At 37.9% G+C, this 20123-nt stretch overlaps 1 protein-coding gene across 1 annotated transcript in view; it reads left to right on the plus strand.

The window, feature by feature from the left end:
* The window catches only part of LOC122811974 (protein phosphatase Slingshot homolog 3-like), a 1030454-nt gene that overhangs the window by 490991 nt on the left and 519340 nt on the right, over nucleotides 1-20123 (plus strand). Inside the window, exon 4 of the mRNA XM_044084176.1 lies at nucleotides 11314-11435. Within this exon, the coding sequence (XP_043940111.1) occupies nucleotides 11314-11435 (122 nt within the window). The remainder of the gene's footprint in view (nucleotides 1-11313; nucleotides 11436-20123) is intronic.

Here is a 20123-nt window from a genome sequence, read left to right on the forward strand (position 1 = left end):
GTAATACATAAAAGACATTAATAGAACAACAATGATCCAGAGGGAAACAGAATGTAAGAAAATACTGCTGTTAGTGGTTAGTGCTGTTAGTGGGTCTTGATATAAGAAAAGCATTAAATAGAGTAAGCTGGGATTTTATGAGTAGAGCAATGGAAACATTTGCATTCCCTGGTACAATAATAACATTAATTAGAAGAATATATTAAGGATCAGAGGCAGGAATTAAAGTGGTAGGGTTCTGCTCTGATAAGTTGTATTTGAAGAGAGGAACAAGATAGGTGTGCCCTCTTTCCCCCTTTGGTATTTGCTTTTTATTTGGGGCCATTGATTCATGTGCTCATAGTGAAGTACTAGTCTAGCTGCCCTTTTAGACCATTTTAAGCCTAGATAGTTTCCACATTCCAGAGGTGAGAATCAGACCCTGAACCTTGTGTCTGTGAGGTAAACACCTTAACCATAATTCCAAAGAAAATAATAGACTCTGAAATGCAAGGATATAATGATGGCCTTATTTACAGATGATATTATTTTGTACCGGATAAATCCAGAAAGGGACATCTCAGTGTTGTGGAACATTTTGAGACTGTCTTTTTAGGATATGAAATTAATAAAGATAAAACAAAGGTTATAGCTGTAAATTATATACACATACGTGAATTGGTTCAGCAATACCATATTTATGGGGACATGATAAGGTGAAGTATTTAAGTGTATGGATTGAAAAGGCTTCTGTTATCTCAGCTAAGGATGTTTGGGAAAATACTAAACAAAAGATAACATAAACACTGAGAAACTGGAAGGTCTTGTTTATGGATATGGATAAGTAAGATACAAACAGTGAAAATGTTTTTAGCCCCTTTAGTTTTATACATGGGTCAGGCATATTTTTTATCAAACAGACGAGAAGTTGTGGACAGTAATTAATAAATGAGTTGAAGGAATTTGTCTGGGAAGGGAGGGAGGCAAGAGTTATGTCAGATAAGATGATCCTTCCAATAGAACATGGTATTTTAGGATTACTTGATCTGAAGGGATATTTTAGAGCTACATAGTTAAGGTTCATATACATAACACAAGCAGAGGGTTATAATTCAAAGTGGAAAGGAATGATGAAAGGCGGGAGTTCAATAAATAGAGTTTGATTTTGGATGCAGATCCTTAAGAACAACAACAACAATACAGAATTTTATGTTCATAAAGTGTCAGAAAGTATTCTAGGAACTAAGAAAATGTGAGACTGTTGAAAGATTTTGCCAATAGGGATGACTGCAAGTAGGTACATGAAAATGGGGGCTGGAGTTTACTGGAGAAACCTGACAAAGATATCAAGTTATTGATAGCAAATAACTAGAGAGGGAAAGGTAATAGGAGTGGGATAAGGCCAAGAAGACATTTGGACTGCAGGAGTGATATCAGAGTATAAGCAAAGAGAAAAGGATAGTGGAAACTTAAGTGAAGGATTTAATTTGGTAGAGGTTTTAGCTGAATTCAAAACAGACACTGCTGTTAAAAATGGATAATTAGTAAGGCATATAAAATATTGCATGATAACTATAGGATTCAATCAGAAGTTAGAAAAGATTGGGAAGAGAGACTGGGAAAGCAATATCCAACAAAACATGGGAGGACATATATATGGCTCCCATGTATGCACCAAAGTCCAGAAGGTTTAGGATCTTTGCTTGGAAATGTTTGCATAAGTGTTTTTATACCTCAGAGTTTTTCCTTGGGTAGATAGCAAATGTTGGAGGTGATATGGGGAAGAAAAACGTAAATGGGAACATATGTTTTGGGAGTGTACTAAGTTGGCAGATTTTAAAAATTCTATACAGAATATTTTGTCAGAAATATTAGATGAGCAAATGACTGCAACTAAGGAAATAATTCTTTTGAGTTGCCTAGACACAGTAAGGCCTTATTAAGCTTGATTCTGTTGGATGTCAAAAAAAGCAATTACTAGAAAATGTAAACCAAATTCTAAACTAAATGTGTTTGTAGGACTGAGTATTATAAAAGAGGTAAAAGAAATGAAGAGAGATCTTTAGAAAAGGGAAAGAACAAATTACATAAAAATGGAAGTTGTAGGAAAAATACATAGAGAATAATGTTCAGGAGGAGAAGGAATGAGGTTTAAGTGACGTCAGGAATTGAGAAAATTATGTAATGTTTGACTGCTGATAGTTATAAAGAAAGAAAAGATATGTGATGTGTAATGTATGGAAAAGGAAAAAAAATGTTACTATGGTTTATTTGCTTTTCTGATGATGTATGTTGTCTATGCCTTAAGTGCTAAATTAATAAAGGTGTTTAAAAATACTTATTTACATGTTTATTTTACTTAAGATGCATGTTAATACACATTATCTTATTTTGTCAATGTCTGAATTTAGTAGTACTAATATTTTAAAAGTGAGGCTGATTATCTCTGATTTCTTCTGGACTGGTTCCTGATTTTGAAAGTAAGCAGTTGAGAGTCATCCACAGAGAATAGCTACAAAACATAGCATCAGGAAATCAGTAAGTCACTGCTGTGAAATTGATCTTTTGTGTCCTAAACATTAAAGACATAAAGTAGGTATATGCTTTATAATCCACACACAAGTTAAACAATGTCAAGAAAAGTTCAGTCTTTCTCAGCAACTTTTTCTTGTAAAGCCATATTTTGCAAATGTGACTGATGTTTTATAGTCTCCCATTTAATCACTAATGTCAGAGTTGCTGATCTTCAGCCTGTTCATCTCCATCCCCCAACACCAGATTATGGTTCAAGTCCAAGATGCCTCTGATTCTTCTAGTCAACTTCTGTGCTTTTTTCCTCTCCCAAGTATTTTCCTTTGGAATACTGTAAATGGTTTCACAGGCAGTCTTTATATGAGCTTTATTGTCAGAAGACTGAGAGTCCTCTTCTGTTTGCTGGCGCACTTTTTGTTGGATGAACTTTATTTCCTCCTTAACCTGTTCTACATCCCAAAAATATTTTTGATCCTTCAGGAAAACTATTTCAAAGACAGCAGGATACAGCAGCTGGAATCTCACACCTGTCTCTCATCAGTCACTGATTTCTGGGCTTAATTTGTTTCTCTTCTATCTGGTGTACAGTGAATAATCATTTTCCAAAAAGACTCTGCTCTCTCCAATTTTAATACATTTCCCTTCTACCAATTTTGTCAGGATCAACCCTTTTTGCTGGTATGAGTGCATCTTTACTAACATAGGTATTGACTGCTTTCTCGTGGCCAAGAGTGGAGCATACACTCAGTGTGCCCTTTCAATTAAAAATTCTGCTGTGGAATACCTGTCCAGTTGGTTATTTGTGCTTTCATAAAATCAATCGAGTCTTTTCATTCCAGTTTCTGTGGTACAGCAGAAAATCTCAGGTTTTCTTTGAGTACTTTGCATACTGTGTCTTCTAAGAATAGAATTTTTTGAAAAAGCTATTCTTGAGAAGTCTTATACTCAGATAGCCTTTTTTCATTTCAACCTCTGATTTTTGCAGTTTTATGAGTTCATCTGAATAGCTACTTAAAGCTTCTTCTGTTCTCTTCTTTTGTTATTTGAGTTGATATTTTCCTTCAGTGGTTCATTTATTTTAATCACCTCCTGAGTACATTTGATGTATTTTCCCTGTAAATTACTGGCAGCAATCTATTGTACCAAAGCTGAAGCTTGAACAGCTTTTTGCTGAATAGCTGCAGGATTCTTCCCAGTCAGTGGTTTTCTTCACCTTTCCTGGTTGATTTTCTTTCTGTTTCTCTAAATTTTTTTCTTTGCTGGTATAAAAGCAATTTATTTACTAACCAGTAATGGAATTTTACCCAAAATGACAATATCACTGATTGCTTATCCTTAGTTTCTTCTTGTACTGGGAGAGCTGAAATTAAGATATTGATCAGTATGTAACCATCTTAGAAGTCCTGTAAACCTAAGTATTTGATATTTTTTATGAGGTGTAATGGACTACCCTTTCTTCTAAAATCACCCATTTTAGGAGTGTTTAGACGAAACTGAGATACATTTTGTACTGAAATCGGAGACAGTTGAGAGATATGTCTCTGTGTGGCACTGGTGTGCTGTGGTGTTCTAAGGTGCAAAACACCACTATTACACTGTTTCTTATTTCTATAGCTTTTGTAATACATGGAAGTAGGTGAAGCAACAAGCACTACTAAGAATTATGATTAAGTCTTTCCAATAGTAACTCTGGATACTGTATGTTCTCAACATGGATGTCGAGATTCACCTCTCGAGCTTTTCTCTTGAGGTGAATTCCTTGACATCCATGTCTTGAACACATAACATCCTGGTTACAATTGGCTACCAAATTATAATCATCTATATTTATTTCTATTGGTTTATGAATATCCCTGTGCACCTCAGTCATTCAATTGTGATCTAACTTCATAGCACTTCCCATTTCTGAATGCTTCTTCAAGTAGTGTCTCCTGAGTGTGAGCAGCTTGTCAAACACGGCCACTTCTGTATCACAACTTCACATGTCACTTCTGAACATGCAAAGCAGTGTAAATGACTGTGTTCATTTACTGGCTGGTATATAGTTTTATTTTTTTTTTTGGGTTATCCTGTAATTCTGCCTCGCCTCTCCTGTCTCAGAGAAGAAAAGTGGACACTATAACAACAGTAACAACAATAAATCATATTGTTTTGTTGTAGGTGGCACCCCAGAAAGTAGCAGCAATATCAGAACAGTGAGATATCTCCGAAAAGAATCCAAGAATAGCAAAAAGGTAATCCACTGTGGATAGGTCTGTAGAATACCAAAACTAGAAATCCAAAAATACTTAAGACCAACCACGGCAGCAAGCAGAAGTAAAAAAACACAGCTTTTTTTTAAAGGTGAGTGCTTTCATGTCCAACTGAGCACTTCTTCAGACCAATATAAAACATTTAAAAACCAACAGCTCTTATATAGTCAATACATCAAATAAAATCAGTCACATGTTTAATTACCACTGAAGCTATTTAAATAATTAGCGAGCTTTAAGAATTGGTTTTAAAGGTACATAACTATTTAACCCAGGATGTACATCTGCTTGAAATCTAACAATCCATCCAGTCTCATGCTGTTCTGTAATATTTTTAATGACTCCTTGCTCCCCCGCTTATAGGTAGGGTAGGTGTGTTTGTATGTTATGTTGTGTTTGTGTGTGTTGTTTTGTTTGTTGTAATGTAGTTAGGTAGGTGTATGTTTGTGTGGTGGTGGTGTGTGTGTGTGTGTGTGTGTGTGTGTGTGTGTGTGTGTGTGTGTGTGTGGTCGCAATTTTTGTTTTCGTGGTTGTGGGTTTTCGGGTATGTGGAATTTTGACTATACAGTCTCGAAATACTGAAATTTGACATTTCAGTATTTCAAGATTGTCTAGTGAATCCATTTAAACATGTGACTGACTTTATTTGATGTAATGACTATATAAAAGCTGTTGGTTTTTAATTGTTTTATATTGGTCTGAAGAAGTGCTCAGTTGGGCATGAAAGCACTCACCTTTTAAATAAAGCTGTGTTTTTTTACTTCTGATTGCTGTCGTGGTTGGTCTTGAGAAGTATTTTTGGATCTCTGAAAAGAATGTCAATAATCAGTGTAAGGAGGGAGGGTCAAGGATCACTGTGGAATACAGGGGATGGCATTACCTTATTTGATTACACATCCATGGAGGATCAGTGTAGTTCAAGGATATATATGGAAAGATGGTATATGTGTACTTCAACAGTATCTACAAAGGAAGGCACCATCAAGTGTTAGTGTGATTCTTGTCTATGACTTTTGCCAACTTCCAGACCATGTTTGTTCACCACTGCACACAGTTTTGTTACAAATAACTAGCCCTTTTTTTTGCTATTACCCATGAGACCTTTGCAATAGATTTGTATACATTCATCTTCATTTTATTTAGGTCACCTGAACTTGTGTATTTCATATTTATTCATTTTTAACTCAGACTGACTATTCAGTTTGTCTATTACATCTTGAAACTTGTCATCTGGTCCTGCTGTTTCTTGATAAATGTCAGGGATTTGTTGTTCTGTTTTATGTTAAAGTGAAGATTTTAGTCTGTCATCTCTTGAAATATTTTGTAATTATTGAATCTTGCTACCCACTGCTTCCGTTATGAGGTTATATTGTGGGTAGCACAATTTGTCAATAGCTGTCAGAACTGAGATAACTACAGCAATTCTTCTCATTGTATAGGTTTTAACTTTTTACTCTTACTGCTCACTGTATCACTCTTTGACATTTTTCTCTCTTGGATCCACCCTGTTTGCAACAACCATTTATATAAAAAAACTGTTAAAATTCTCTTAACTTAGGTTCTTGGTTATTTTTTTTTCTTCACTTTCTGTCCTTCTGCAGTAGGATAAACAAACCTATGACTTTAAAAAAAAGTAAATAAATAAACCAACTTTTTGTCAAAAAGTATATAATTTGCCTAATATGACAGTTTTACTAAGTGTCGTTTTTTATTCTCTCTCTCTCTCTCTCTATATATATATATATATATATATATATATATATATATATATATATATATATATATATATATATCGGATATATATATGGGATCCGGACACATGCTCAACTAGCATATGTCCGAATCACAAAACATCGAACACACATACACGAAAGCGCTTAACATCGACAAGCGCTTCCGTGTATGTGTGCCTGTTTTGTAGATCGGACGACAGTGCTGGTAAGGGAAAATTCCCTTTTCCCCACTGTAGTGTGATCTCGGAGTGAGAATAATAAAGTAGGGGGGTGGGGGGTGCAGGGGGGCAATGCCCCCCTGCAGAAACGTAGATTTTTTTTTGAACTACACATACTCGGAAGCGCTTTTCGATGTTAAGCGCTTTTGTGTATGTGTGTTCGATGTTTTGTGATTCGGACATATGCTAGTCGAGCATGTGTCCTAGACATATATATATATATATATATATATATATATATATATATATATATATATATTAGGGATTTCAAAGTAAGTAAATCAGTGCATTTCACCAAACCAAGCATAAAGAAAGTATTCATGTGTTCATACACATAGGCAATAGTACAACATGTGTATGCACATGTGGAGACACCACACAAAAGAAATGAAGAATGTGCTTTTTGTATTCATAAACGTTTGATGCCAGAAAAAGTTCAATAGAGGAGTTATGTTTAACCTTACGTTGAGTACTGTAAACATGTTGATAGATACGCTTATTCAAAACATTCTTAGTTTTTTCCACATAGAAAGCAGGACAAGATGCACATGCAGCCAGGTAAATAACTCTTTGAGAAAAGCAACTGTAAGCTCCATCATGCACAGAAGAATCAAATCTGCTTAAAAGGGTGCAATTGTAACAAGTGTTTATGTAAGGGCACTGATGATGATGATGCTCATATTTCATGGTAGACAAAAAATCCCTTATGATGATCAATAGGTTTCTCAAAAAGATATTTCATGTTAGATTTATTTTTGTAAGTAAAAGAGGGTGGTGTAGAAAAAAAAACTCTCTGATGCTTTCGTCAGATTGTAGCATGAACCAGTTCTTCCTTAAAATCTTTTCAATGTCCTTGACATCCAAAGTGTAATGCAGGACCATATTAGTTTGGTCTGTTTGATTGTCTTTCTTATCAAGCTGATTCAGCTCTTTCTTGATGATGGGGGCATATTTAGTGTTTCTCTCTGCCCATATCTCATCTCTGATTGAATCCAGAAGTGGTGGTGGGGGGGAGGGGTAGGCCTTCCAAATGGAGTACAGTACCAAAAGTTATTTCAGAAAATGGGTAGCCTAACCTTTTACAGCAAATGATGACATTATCCTTGTATACAGCTGCATGAAAGCTATGTGGCCAAAAGAGCTCGTCTGTCTGTCGATGAAATGTTGCAGGGGACCCGTGTGATTCATACTGGAGGAATGTATGCTAAAATAGTCTGTCCAGCATATAAAAACTAGCTTCTCTTTTGACATCTTTGTGAAGCACACCTGACGGTGTCTCTTTTTTAGGTCAAAAGTCATGACCTTTTAGGCATGTCGAGCCTTGATATGTGGCAGACACTGAATATGAAGATACTGTTCAGCTGCCTGAAATCATTTCAGAAATGTGTTCCACTATCATGTTTGGGTATTAAAATACTTCAGAAGTGTGTGGCACTATCAGGTATGGGTATTAAATCACATCAGAAGCATGTGCCTCTATCAGGTATGGATATTAAATCACTTTAGAAGTGTGCTTCTTTGTCAGGTATGGGTATTGAATTGTTTCAGAAATGTGTGCCACCATCAGGTATGGGTATTGAATGTATGCCACCGTCAGGTGCTACTGTACTCACTGAGACACTCCATTAATATCAGCGCCAGCATCCTTTTTTTCTTTGTTAGCCACACACTTAGATTTATCCTTAGTTAATATGTAATGCTGGGGCTAATGTTACGCACCTCACTCATTTACAGTGTCATGGGTATGACATTAATTTGGACTGGTAGTGAAAAAAAAGCATTTGTTTTTACCGATAATCTTCACTCCCTTCCTTTTGCATACAGATAGTGTGCCTTCTTTGATTATTTCTGCCTCAAGGAAAAGCTCTGCAACTTGCACCAAATTGCATGTGACCACAGTAGTTTCTGTACCACGCAACAGCTATAGACATTTTATATGGTAGATCTGTTCTTCTCATTTATAAGCTTGGGAGATCGTCTAATTCATTGGACTGTCTCTTTAAGTGTCTGCCTATTTTCTGTAGTTGGTATCAGCATCATGACTGTGTCAGCCTGCTTATGAATTATTCTTCTAAGCTCTCTGTGGGTGGTGTACACAGGTTGTTATTTGTTTAACTTGTGGTGTCTGGCACAAGGCTGCCATCACCTGTGATGTATGAGGCTTCATTGATCCATTAGGTTTGCTCTTTAATTCCCAACCCGGTTACCAAGTAATGGTAACTCCCTCACAATGAACTTAGCAGTGGCTATCTGCAAAGGAATGATGGCTGTGTAGCTGGTGATATAGTCTAGGATAACTACAGCATACTGGTATCCAGTATCTGATATAGGTAATGGTCCAGTCAGGTTCTTAGCTGTCATTTTGAATGAGTTTTTCTAATAGGGGTATGGGTATAGGTGGCAGTGAGTGACCTACTATGTCCATTTGGAAAAGTTTGCTGACTCTATGTATTAATCTTACCACTGTCTTATTGCAGTATAAATCTCTGTCTGGTTACATCCCCCTCCCAAAAAAAACAAACAAACAAAAGGTTTTACAGTACACTTACACAAGCTTTCAGACATATTGAATTCCTTCATCAGAAGTGAGTAAGTTATCGATGATGCATACCGACTTGTACTTAGACGTGCATCTGTTATTTCCATTGGCTAACAGAAGTACTTGAATCCCACTGTCAGAAAAAAAAAATCTTCGTGCGCAACTCAGATGCGCTTACGTATGACACAAAAAAATGAGTGTTTGTATGTGTGTGGGTGTGTATGCGTGTATACCTCTCAAGTGTACCTCATTACGTGGAACGTACCTCATTTGGGGTCTTAAAAGGTTCATGTTCCTCGAAGTTCCACATTGAAAGGGTCTGTCACAAAATCAATGTTAGGAATTTTTTAACTGATATCCATGGTAAATAGAGAGGAATCATATTATGAAAAAGATCTTTTAATGAATTAAGTAAGACCAGCATACTCAAACCAACCTATGACCTTCCTAGTTGAAGCTGTTAGTAAGCCATTAGAATGTGTTCTACATTTTGTTCATTTGTCCCACATTATGATGCTTAGTGTTTCTCTTTTTGGAGAGGGAAGGTTGACAGCACTGTGTGTGTGTGTGTGTGTGTGTGTGTGTGTGTGTGTGTGTGTGTGTGTGTGTGTGTGTGTGTGTGCGCGCGAGTATGCACACAAATATGTGGCAACCTGAAAACTTAGATGGCAAGGTTCAAGGGCTGCCATAAAAGTAAAGGCCATTTTGAATGATTTAAAAGAACCAGTATTCAGTTAGGACTGAATAAAAAAAAACGTATATTGGTTCAAGTCATCTAGTCTGACACATTATTTCTTATCCTTGAGCACTCTGACAGAGTGTAGATCATTGAAGGGGTTTACTGATACCCGAGAGTGATGAGACAAGGAACTGTTTAGTGTGGTGGGAGGAGCACATGGTAAGAGGCTAAATGTAACACTTTCTGACACAGGACAATGGATATTTTACTGTAGCGTTTTCTGTGTATGCATAGCAGTGTTATATTTGTTGTGCATTAGCAGAATAAAAAAAAATGTTTGCCACGGTAGTGGCATGGTTTTGGAGTTGATCAGAACAATCTGGTATGTCAATGTACAAAACAGATAGAAGCATTTCTTACAAGGCCTGTGTACTTGACATGTGAAGTCTACTTGAGTCTCTTCTTCAATGCATCTCCAAAAACTCTTTGTGATTTTGTTTAGTGCTTCTTTGTGATGCCTAGGTGCAGCTTAGTCAGTCAGCTTAAGCAGTGTGTATGCATGTGTGTAAAAGAGTGGTACAACTACTATGATATGAATATACAAAGTGTATGACACACTATGTATAGACTGATCAGCCCTTTAGGGGAGAAGTGACATTAAATTTTAGGTTCATCAGTTTTGCACCATTTATTCATGTTTCATGTCACCTTTCCAGTACAACAAATCTGTCCATCCAGGCTTACAAGTCACAATCTTGACTTCTATATCTGCCCTGTGAAAGGCCACTGAAATCCGTTAAAGTTAGTAGACAAATAGGGAACGGAATTACGTTGCCAGGCCTTTCTTCCATGTCAGACACAAAGTGCATGTACATCTCGAGAACTTTATATCTGTCAGTCTGTCTACTGCATGTCTTTGGGAGGTGGGAAGAAAATGGAAGACTCTGAGAACACATGTGAAACCAGTGAGGGCATGCAGATTCCATGATGCACCTCAGCCAAGACCTAAACTGGAAAGCCTCTTGCTGTGAGGTGACAGTGCTATTCAGTGTACCAGTGTGTCACTACATGCAACAAATATTTCAAAGACTGTAGGTTTGGGGGTGATAGTTCTTCTATACCTATAAATCAGTGTTAGGGTCTTGGCTTAACTGTTGTAGCTAGTTATGTTGTTTGTAGATGCTGGCAGTAGCAGCTGATCTCACACCTGAGGCATGAACTGTGTATGTGCCATTTTGGGATATAAATGATGGTCTGTAGTACCTAACTGTAGCACAGACCAAGTATAGCATTATGGGTGACTAATATGTAAGTAACTTGAATTTTCTGGTTGGTTTTACCTGAGTGTTTAACATTTTTTTCCCTGTTTTTGTTTACAAAGGCAGTACAGTTGGAGTCATCACGGCCCAATCGGATTCGATACTTGCTTGCCGTGTCTACCAATATTTATGCAAGAAGTGAAGAAACTATTCTTCTTGGAGTTGATTTCATGGACAGACTCAGGTAGGTGATCTTTATGAAAGAATTGAGATGAAATTTCCTCTTCCCATTCTTCACAGCACATTTTTATTTCTTTTTAGTTTTACTTTTTTTATCCTTTACTGCTGCTAAAATCAGGCCTTCCTGATATCATTGCCAATGTTCCTTTATTACTTGTTTTTGTTCTCCAACTTGCATGGCAAGGAGTTTCCTGAGGGACATTTTTCCGAATGCCTTATGTTTTCCTTTACTTGAGTTGAGATGCGAGTTCCCTGCCTTTTCAGTATTTTGTCAGTCACTATTTGAAAATAATAAATTCTCTGTGTCCAGAATTGCTGACTAAAAATGTAGTACCTTACTCAAGGAATGATCTAGATGGATGCAGAGCAGACCAATGGATCTGAAGCAGAAACTGTCTGAGTTGTGGCTTCCTGCTGTGATATTCAGTATTGTCTTTGTTGGCATTTTACGGTTTGTGCTGCTTGCAGTGTCACTATCACTACTTGTTACTACCTAGTATGGTGTAAGCATGTCTTATATGAGATGTGTAGTACAGTCTGGCAATATGTCCAGTTGTGTGCAGGCCATCAGTATGTATCACATATGCTGAGTGGACACAGACACACACCGAGCTGCTAGCTTGCATGTGTTCTGGTGCTGTCATTTTATTTCATCCATTTCTCCTGAATTATAAAGGTGTTTTTCTTGATTAGGACTGAATGACCATGGTGCACTTAAAACCATACTTCTCTTCATTTGGAATGGACTTTCTAGTACTTTTGAGTTTGGAATTGTTTTGCCTTTTTTACTGTATTTTCTTTTTTATTTCCTTCATTTCAGACATGCTTCTAATAGAAGCCATTTCTTAGTCTTGTGTGAGCCAATAGCAAGAGATGAGATATTGTGCTGTGGGCTATTTACTCCTTATTTCACATGTACTGTGTTGGGGCAGCTGTTCAGGTCAAGTACAAGACAAGGATATGCTGTAGCAAATCATCTGACTGGGCACCATAATTGTTTTTCACTTGCATTTCAGTGCCTCAGATGTTTGCTACTCTTACTACTCTGTGTAGATTCCTACCGGCTGCTAGCATCAGGGTATGTCAGTATCACATATTTTGGTTGAGTAATTTTACACTTTCTGGTGACCACCAAAGGTGATGTCGCACAGCACCCTTTAATACAGAGTGCTGCAGTTTTGGATACGACTAAATTCTCCTGGTTTACCTATCCTTACCTGAGCAAGATCTGCTCCCCAAACTTAGTTGCAGGTCAAGCAGAATGATGATCTGTGGAGTTGGTAATAGACTGGAATTTTATGGTGTTACATTGTTTTCTTTTTAAGACTGATCTTGAGTTAGACTCCTAAGGTTATCATCAGTGGTGTCTTTCTCCATGCACTAGGGCACGATATGCCTACTTATACTTTGTTCAGAGCAGGTTACAGCGTGTGTTTTAGTAGTGCTAGCCTTTGCTGATGGCAGTGCGATGTGACATTCATCTCCACCCACTCCCTAGTGCTCCTGTACCATCTGGAGAGTGTATGCATCATGTATTGTATGTAATTTTGTTAAAGAATTATACATGTGAGACCCAAATATTAAGCTGATGAGAGGCAAAGGTTACTTGGCCCACCTAAGTTTACCTGTTTCCCTACTTACTGGGTATGTTTCAGATCCTACTTGACTACTTCCTACCTCCACTGTCTGTTCTTTTTGTGCCCTTTGCAATATTGAATTCTGGTGCTACTTTTGAAACTACAAGTTTAGAAAGGTTGTTCTTGCCATCTACCACCAATTTAAGTAAAACAAAAACTTAAAACACATAACGGTGAACTAAAACAAAATGGCAGTCAAGAACCAAGCTTCAAAATCTGGAAATTTAATAATACATAATTTCTAGAGTTCAACTCCACTTGAAGCTTGGTTTTTGACTGCCACTTTGTTTTGGTTCACTCTTAAGTGTTTTTAGATTTACTTCTTTTTTTTTTTTTTTGAGTGAACCATTCATACTTTTTGTCTTGACTGTTGTATATTTAAAACAAAAACTTTATGTATATCCTGATGCATCACCTTGCACTTTCAGATTGTCCTCCATGTTCTTGTGCATGTTTAAAAACCTGTACCACTTAGTCTGTGAATGAATCCTTTTATTTTCTTAAGAATTTTCATCAAGCCCCTCCCACTTTATTTGTGAAATCTGGTGTTTTGTCATGGGTGCCATATTGGCAACTGCTGTTCCTGTTTCTTTTTTAATTCTGTGAAATAGAGGCACTAAAATTTGGTGTTTTATTGTGGGCACCACAGTGACAAACTAACATATGTCTGCTTGAATTAGCAGATGCCCATGGAGCATTTTATAGTTTGTTTCCAGCTGATAAACGATAAAATGCAATTAATTTCAGACAATTTTACCTACCTTTGGTACTTTTAATGATGACTGAGAGCTTGCTATGCCATAGTGTACATGTACCCTGGGATTCAATAAACTACATCGAGTTTACATATTTGCTCGGTGAGTAGTAGCACTTAATGAATATTCATGCTGCAGCTTGTCTTCAAACATAAGCAGGCAGGGTTTCATGGTGGCCAGGAAACTGTGTAAAGCAACATGGACAGTGAACCTAGTTACAGCATAGCAAACTGGGTTAGCATGATTGTACGGAATGCCACAAGGACTACCAGCATTTTTCACATATTAATTTATTATGCTGCGTGCACAGGACAGGACAGTGTATGTAGCTCTTGAGTATTGTGGAATCCCATTCCAGGCAGTCTGTACAAGTTGTGTCAATGATCTGTAAGGGTACATGGATTGCCATTTATAAGAAACAGTCATGGGAAGTGTGTTTATTGAATATGGACACGCAGATGAAGTTTAGGGATGAACACCGGGAAAGAGGACAGGTGAAATAGTGTAATGTACTGCACATGAGGAAATGTAAAAGGAAGACAGTTGCAGCAGGAACACTGATCACATCTCCACATGGCACAGTACAGACTGCACAGTGACAAATGTATATAATGTGACTGTCACATAAGTTGACATAACAATAGAGGATGTCTGTGTAATATAAACATCCAGACATGATCAATGTAGAGGACACATATCATGGATGTTAAATACAATTGGGGTTAAGTGCATATTGTTAAGCTGTGCAAACTGATTTGCCTGAGTATGCCTGTATTGTCAGCAAGGCGTCCAACAATTAGGACACAGATAAAGACTCATGGCCAAAAGTAAAGCCATCACGCACAATCATGGACAATATCAGAATAATACCACCAGTAATACCCATGTCTCTGACACAGCATATGTTTTTCTGAGTGAGCATAGATAGTTCTGCACCAACACACTTGTACAACTATTAGGACATGTCAGCAGTCTGAGTGTAATCAAGCACACTCTCCTGACACTAACTTATGCAGGAGGTGTGAGGAGACACACTTGACATCATGATCACTACAGGCTAGTTGACTGGTGTCCTTTGCAGCGATATATAATGCACAATCTGCACTGTCATGAATGTAAACCATGCAATCAATGTCATTAAATAGCTTTGTATGTCATGAGTGCATCACTGAAACAGATATCAAACATGCATGTGGTATCACACCTTAATGTGGGTTCCATACCTTCAGGCAGTAATGTTTATGCAACAACACTAATACCTAAGTATGCACAAATAGATGTGTGACAACTCACAATGACAAAGGTGATACATTTCAATTACATGTCATTGGAAGATGTGTATGGAGGGACATGAGGAAGGGTGCATTGTACTCCGCTATTGGTGCAGTGAAGGCTGTGAACTGTGAAGGAATTATGGCCTGTAATGTAGATATCCTGCACATACTTAGTAGTTATGTTGCATACAAGGGAGTGCTCACTACTGCGGACACATGCTGGTGGACATTCCACATACCATATATCCCAGGCCACAGGTCATATAACAACTGGTCTGCTGATAAGGTTTGATGTGTACATTATCCTTGGTTTGTGCATTTGTTTGCATAAAAAAAAAAACAAATCCCCATTTTTTTAATGTGTTGTCATGGCTGTAGCAGCAATCTTTGAGTGTTGATACTGTCGGTAGTATACCAATATCACAGCTGGAGTCAATGATTGTCCACAATCTGTAGCCCTCCAGACAGCTGTTGGGACACAGGATTTGTATGTCATTCTTGATGTTTGTGATTTCAGCTGTGGAAAGGAAAGGGCCTAGAAGACAGCCCTGATGTACACACTTGATCACTGGAAATGAGATATTTGTCACTTCACACATTTCTACATATTTAGATGTCACATATATGATCCACTGTTCTATCCACTTGGTGATATAGGTGTTGATGGCCACATTTTTCATTGTGGAGTAAATACCTCAGTGTGGACAACTGTTGACCACCTTGGGCTTTTCAAATTCCAGAAGATGGTGCTCTTTGAGGACATCTGACACATGTAACAGAAATAGATGTAGCATCAAAAACTCACACATCTGTTGCACATAGCTGGGATATTGCTAGTGTCCATTTAAAGAAGGTCCATGATGACATGTTCGTGTACCTCACAGATCAGGAGAGTCAGGATATTCATGTCAATATACACCCTTCCATGAGAAAATAGTCCATCTGGAGGGTCTGTTGAAGTGTGTATCACACAGTGCCAGGTAGGCATATGTTCTGAGTCATGCTATAGGTGATCTGTGATGTTGTCACAGCCCGTTGTTTCTGGGTGATAGGCCTGCATGAAGGCAACACAATGCATACTGCCTATCTTGATCTGTCCTAGGGTTTGGGTACACCCCCCCAATCGGGTATCACTGACAAACTGTACAAGCTGAGGATTAACACTTATGTCATAGATGGTTAACCAGTGTCCTCACCAATGGACCACATACTGTGAAAGTTGGTGAATCAACCTCTACCAAGGCAGCTGTCAATATTGGTATACTCCAGGGATCTGTGCTGGACCCTATACTGCTTGGAATCTATTTCCTCAACAGTCAGTGCTACAAAATATGACCTGTAGCTTACCAAGTTTGCTGATTCATGCATATTGGTTGCAATCGAGTCCACCGATGATGTGACTATAGTACAAGAGGGGCTAACAGACACAAATGATTGGTGCCAAAGCCACATGGTCTACTAATAAATATAGAAAGTATCAATATCTGTGTCATTTGCAAAGTGGAATTTCCTTGGTAAATACACCATTGACAACATTCCCCCCTATGCTGAAACCAGTGGTGCAAGATTTGGGAATGCACGTAGATAGCAATCTGAAGTTTGACCAAGTGCCCACAGTGGTATGGAAAGGCTACGTCATGCACCTCAGAAGTCAGGCCATCGTGTCCAGATCTGAGGAGGATATAACAGCACTGTACTCAAACCTCGTCTGAACACTAATACAGTATAATGCTTCTTTTTGCATGTACCTCAGCAGCCACCTGCAGCAGCTGGACAGACAATGGGGGTTTCACACCAGGAATATACAAGTGCTACAACTCATGCTGTAATGTGTGTGGATGTATTGAAAGCTCTGCTTCTGAAATCTGTATTGGAATAGATGAAGTGACTTGTGCCTGGACTGCAGGGCATCTCTGACCCTGCCCTGATGAGAATACTGCATATTCTCAAATCAGCAGAGTCTGTTGAGAGGAAGATGGTAAAAGCAATACTCCACCTACTGTTGTAAAATGCTCTCTCTATTGTCAAGCAAATGCGCACACACACACACACACACACACACACACACACACACACACACACACACACACACACACACACACAGCTGACTGCAGTGAGAATAGAACCCATACCTATTTAAGTACTTAGACTAAATAACAGTACTTTATGCATGAGCTGTGGCACCAGTCTGACTTGGAGCGTCTCAGACAACACTTTATAGCTAATGACACCAGCAGTGTTTGTTGAGGAGAATATAGCAGTGCCCCACATGCTGGTGTAAAATTCTCTCTGTAACATCAAGCAACAGCTCACACACACCTGCACTCACCAATCCACACACCCAGTTGACTGCAGTGAGAACAGCACCCCTACCTAAATACACAGACTACAGAACTTCATACTTTACGCAAGCACCATGGCACAAATCTGACTTTTAAATTGCTTCAGGCCAACTTGTAGTGGATGACATCAGCAGTGCATGTTGGAGAGAAGAAGTTGGGAGGCCTGCATGGATATGTAGGCATGTGCTAGTATCAAAATACTATCAATTCATGGGAGTGGAGCGGTAACTGCAGGATGCACACTTCTGCTCTTCTGGCCACACACACACACACACACACACACACACACACACACACACACACACAGTTGGCTGCAGTGAGAACAGAACCCCTACCTAAGTACACAGACTACAGAACTCAGTACATTACACAAGTGTCACTGTACAAGTCTGACTTTTACATGTCTACAGGTAAATTTGCAGTAGATTACATCAGTAGGCTATGTGGGAGACAAAATGTTTATTTATTTTATTTATTTGACATTTGTTTACTGGGGAGATCCCACTGAGTTAGTAGCCCATTTTCAGTGGAGACCCAAGGAGAAAAGCTCCAAGTACAAGTTAGAAAGTAAAGCATTATATAACAAGGTACAATACAATATCATAAAAGCATTAGAATAAAATAATACAATTATATAGGCAAAGTACATATAGATTTAGAGAAATACAAAACAGATGGGCCATATTAGAGTGGGCCTGTTGAGTAAAATTTCAAAAGCAATTGTACATTATATACACATAGGTACACTTTAGAGAACATGTGCATCCTTGTAAAACAAGTATGATATTCTGTAAATGTTCAGTGAGACGTGAGTATAAATAAGTATTGTAAATAGTCAGGAGAGAAGTGAGGTAATGAGGAAGTGTGAGGGTACAAGGGATTGAAGTGGTTTAGGGATAGGGAAAAGAGACATTAGTGAAAAGATAGGAAATGAGAGCATTAGTAGTAATGTTAAAGTCAGCCTGGGAAAGTGCATAAGCAGATCCAGTTACTATTTAAGTAAATCTTGAGTAAGCATTTAAATATGGGTGGGTTGCTGGTGTTAAGAATGTGTTTAGGAATGGAATTCCATGTCTTAGAGACCTGGTTAGATTACAGAGAATCACCAAAACTGTTACTGGATTTAATAACTTTTAGCAGGGATTTATCAGAAGATCTTAGGGTTCTGTTATTGGAGTTTGCACAAGGTTTTGGAGAGCTGGGCAATTATCAGGCTGGTAGATAATGGTATGTGCGACTGTAGGTTGGTTGAGGGATAGGAAGTTGGGAAGTTCTAGCCAGTTTAGTTAACTGGGAACAGCACAGTGATGGGATCTATCTGGAAAGTTTGTGGCAAATTTTGCAATGTTTTGTGGCAACAGGCCTCGAGTTTATTAAGGTCAGATCTTTTAAGGTTTGTGAATATAGGAGAAGCATATAATAAAGTAGGCAAAAGGTGGGTCCTAGCAATTGTTTGGTGGTGTTCGTAAGGTAAGACTTGATTCTGTAGCGAAAACCCAGTTTTATGTGGGCCTTTTTAATACTAAGGGGTATGTGCTTGTCAAAGCTTCAGTTTGTGTCAATGGTGACTCAGAGCAGTTTGGTTTGAGGATCTGGTTTGGTGATGGTTTTATTTGATAAAGAAATGCTAAAGGGGGATTGTGGTGAGTGAATTTGTTACTAGAGAATTTATTTATGTATTATTTATTTATTTATTGACATTTGTTGACCGGGAAAGTCCACTGGGCTTGGGACCCATTTTCAGTGGAGGCCCAGGGAGAAAAGCTCCAAGTTAAATGAAAATCATTACATGAATTTGTAAGGAAATAATTACTTATAAAGCAAGTGAAATACTATAGAAAACTATCTAAACAGCACATATGTTGTAAAAAGGCACAATACAGTAACAATGGAAGATTAGCATATAGGAAAATTAAAGAGAAGTATTTAACAATACAGCTCAATTTTTTTTCTTTCGGGGGGGGGGAGTAGGAAAAGGTAAGTGTAGTGGGAAGGTAGAATTCGAGAGTTAAACTTAAAGGTAGGATAGATATAGTTAGAATCTTATGGCTAGGTGGTGGGGATATGTAGGTTATTGGTGGTATGAATTTAATGGTAGTATTAAAAGTAGAAAGTGACAGAAGAGAAAATGTGTTAAGCTAGTTGTATAGATGTGTGGAGTAGGATAATAAAGATTAGGGATAACTCATATGGTATAACAGTATGACATATACAAAAGTATATTTGCTATGTGAAACAGTTTTGCTAGATTAAGGAGGCTGTGGATATGTGATGAATGTGCAGCTGGGGTTATCAGTGAGATGTTTTAGTTTTCTTTTAAAGGAGATTATGTTGTTTAATTCTGTAACTGATGATGGGAGGGCAATTCCACAGCTTAGTTATGGAATGTGAATATTCGCAGCTACCTGCTCTTTTACTAGCTTTTGATACTTTAAGTAGGTATTTGTTGATAGAGTGTAGATTTTTGGATGGGATGTAAAGTTCAATGATATTTTTCAGGGAAGGCCAAAACTCAGGTTTATAAATGAGTTTATGGGCAAAGATAAATTGTGTGTAATGTAGGTAATGTGCAAATTCTAGCCAGTTTAGTTCTCTAGTGGTCTGGCAATGGTGGGTGCGAGTTGGTTCGCTGATGTGAATTTTGCAGTCTTATAACAGGACTGCAGTTTGTGTTGCAAAGAGTT

Source organism: Protopterus annectens, chromosome 9.part0 (genome assembly GCF_019279795.1).
Source record: "Protopterus annectens isolate FY-2018-M chromosome 9.part0, PAN1.0, whole genome shotgun sequence".
In the NCBI taxonomy this organism is placed as follows: domain Eukaryota; kingdom Metazoa; phylum Chordata; order Ceratodontiformes; family Protopteridae; genus Protopterus; species Protopterus annectens.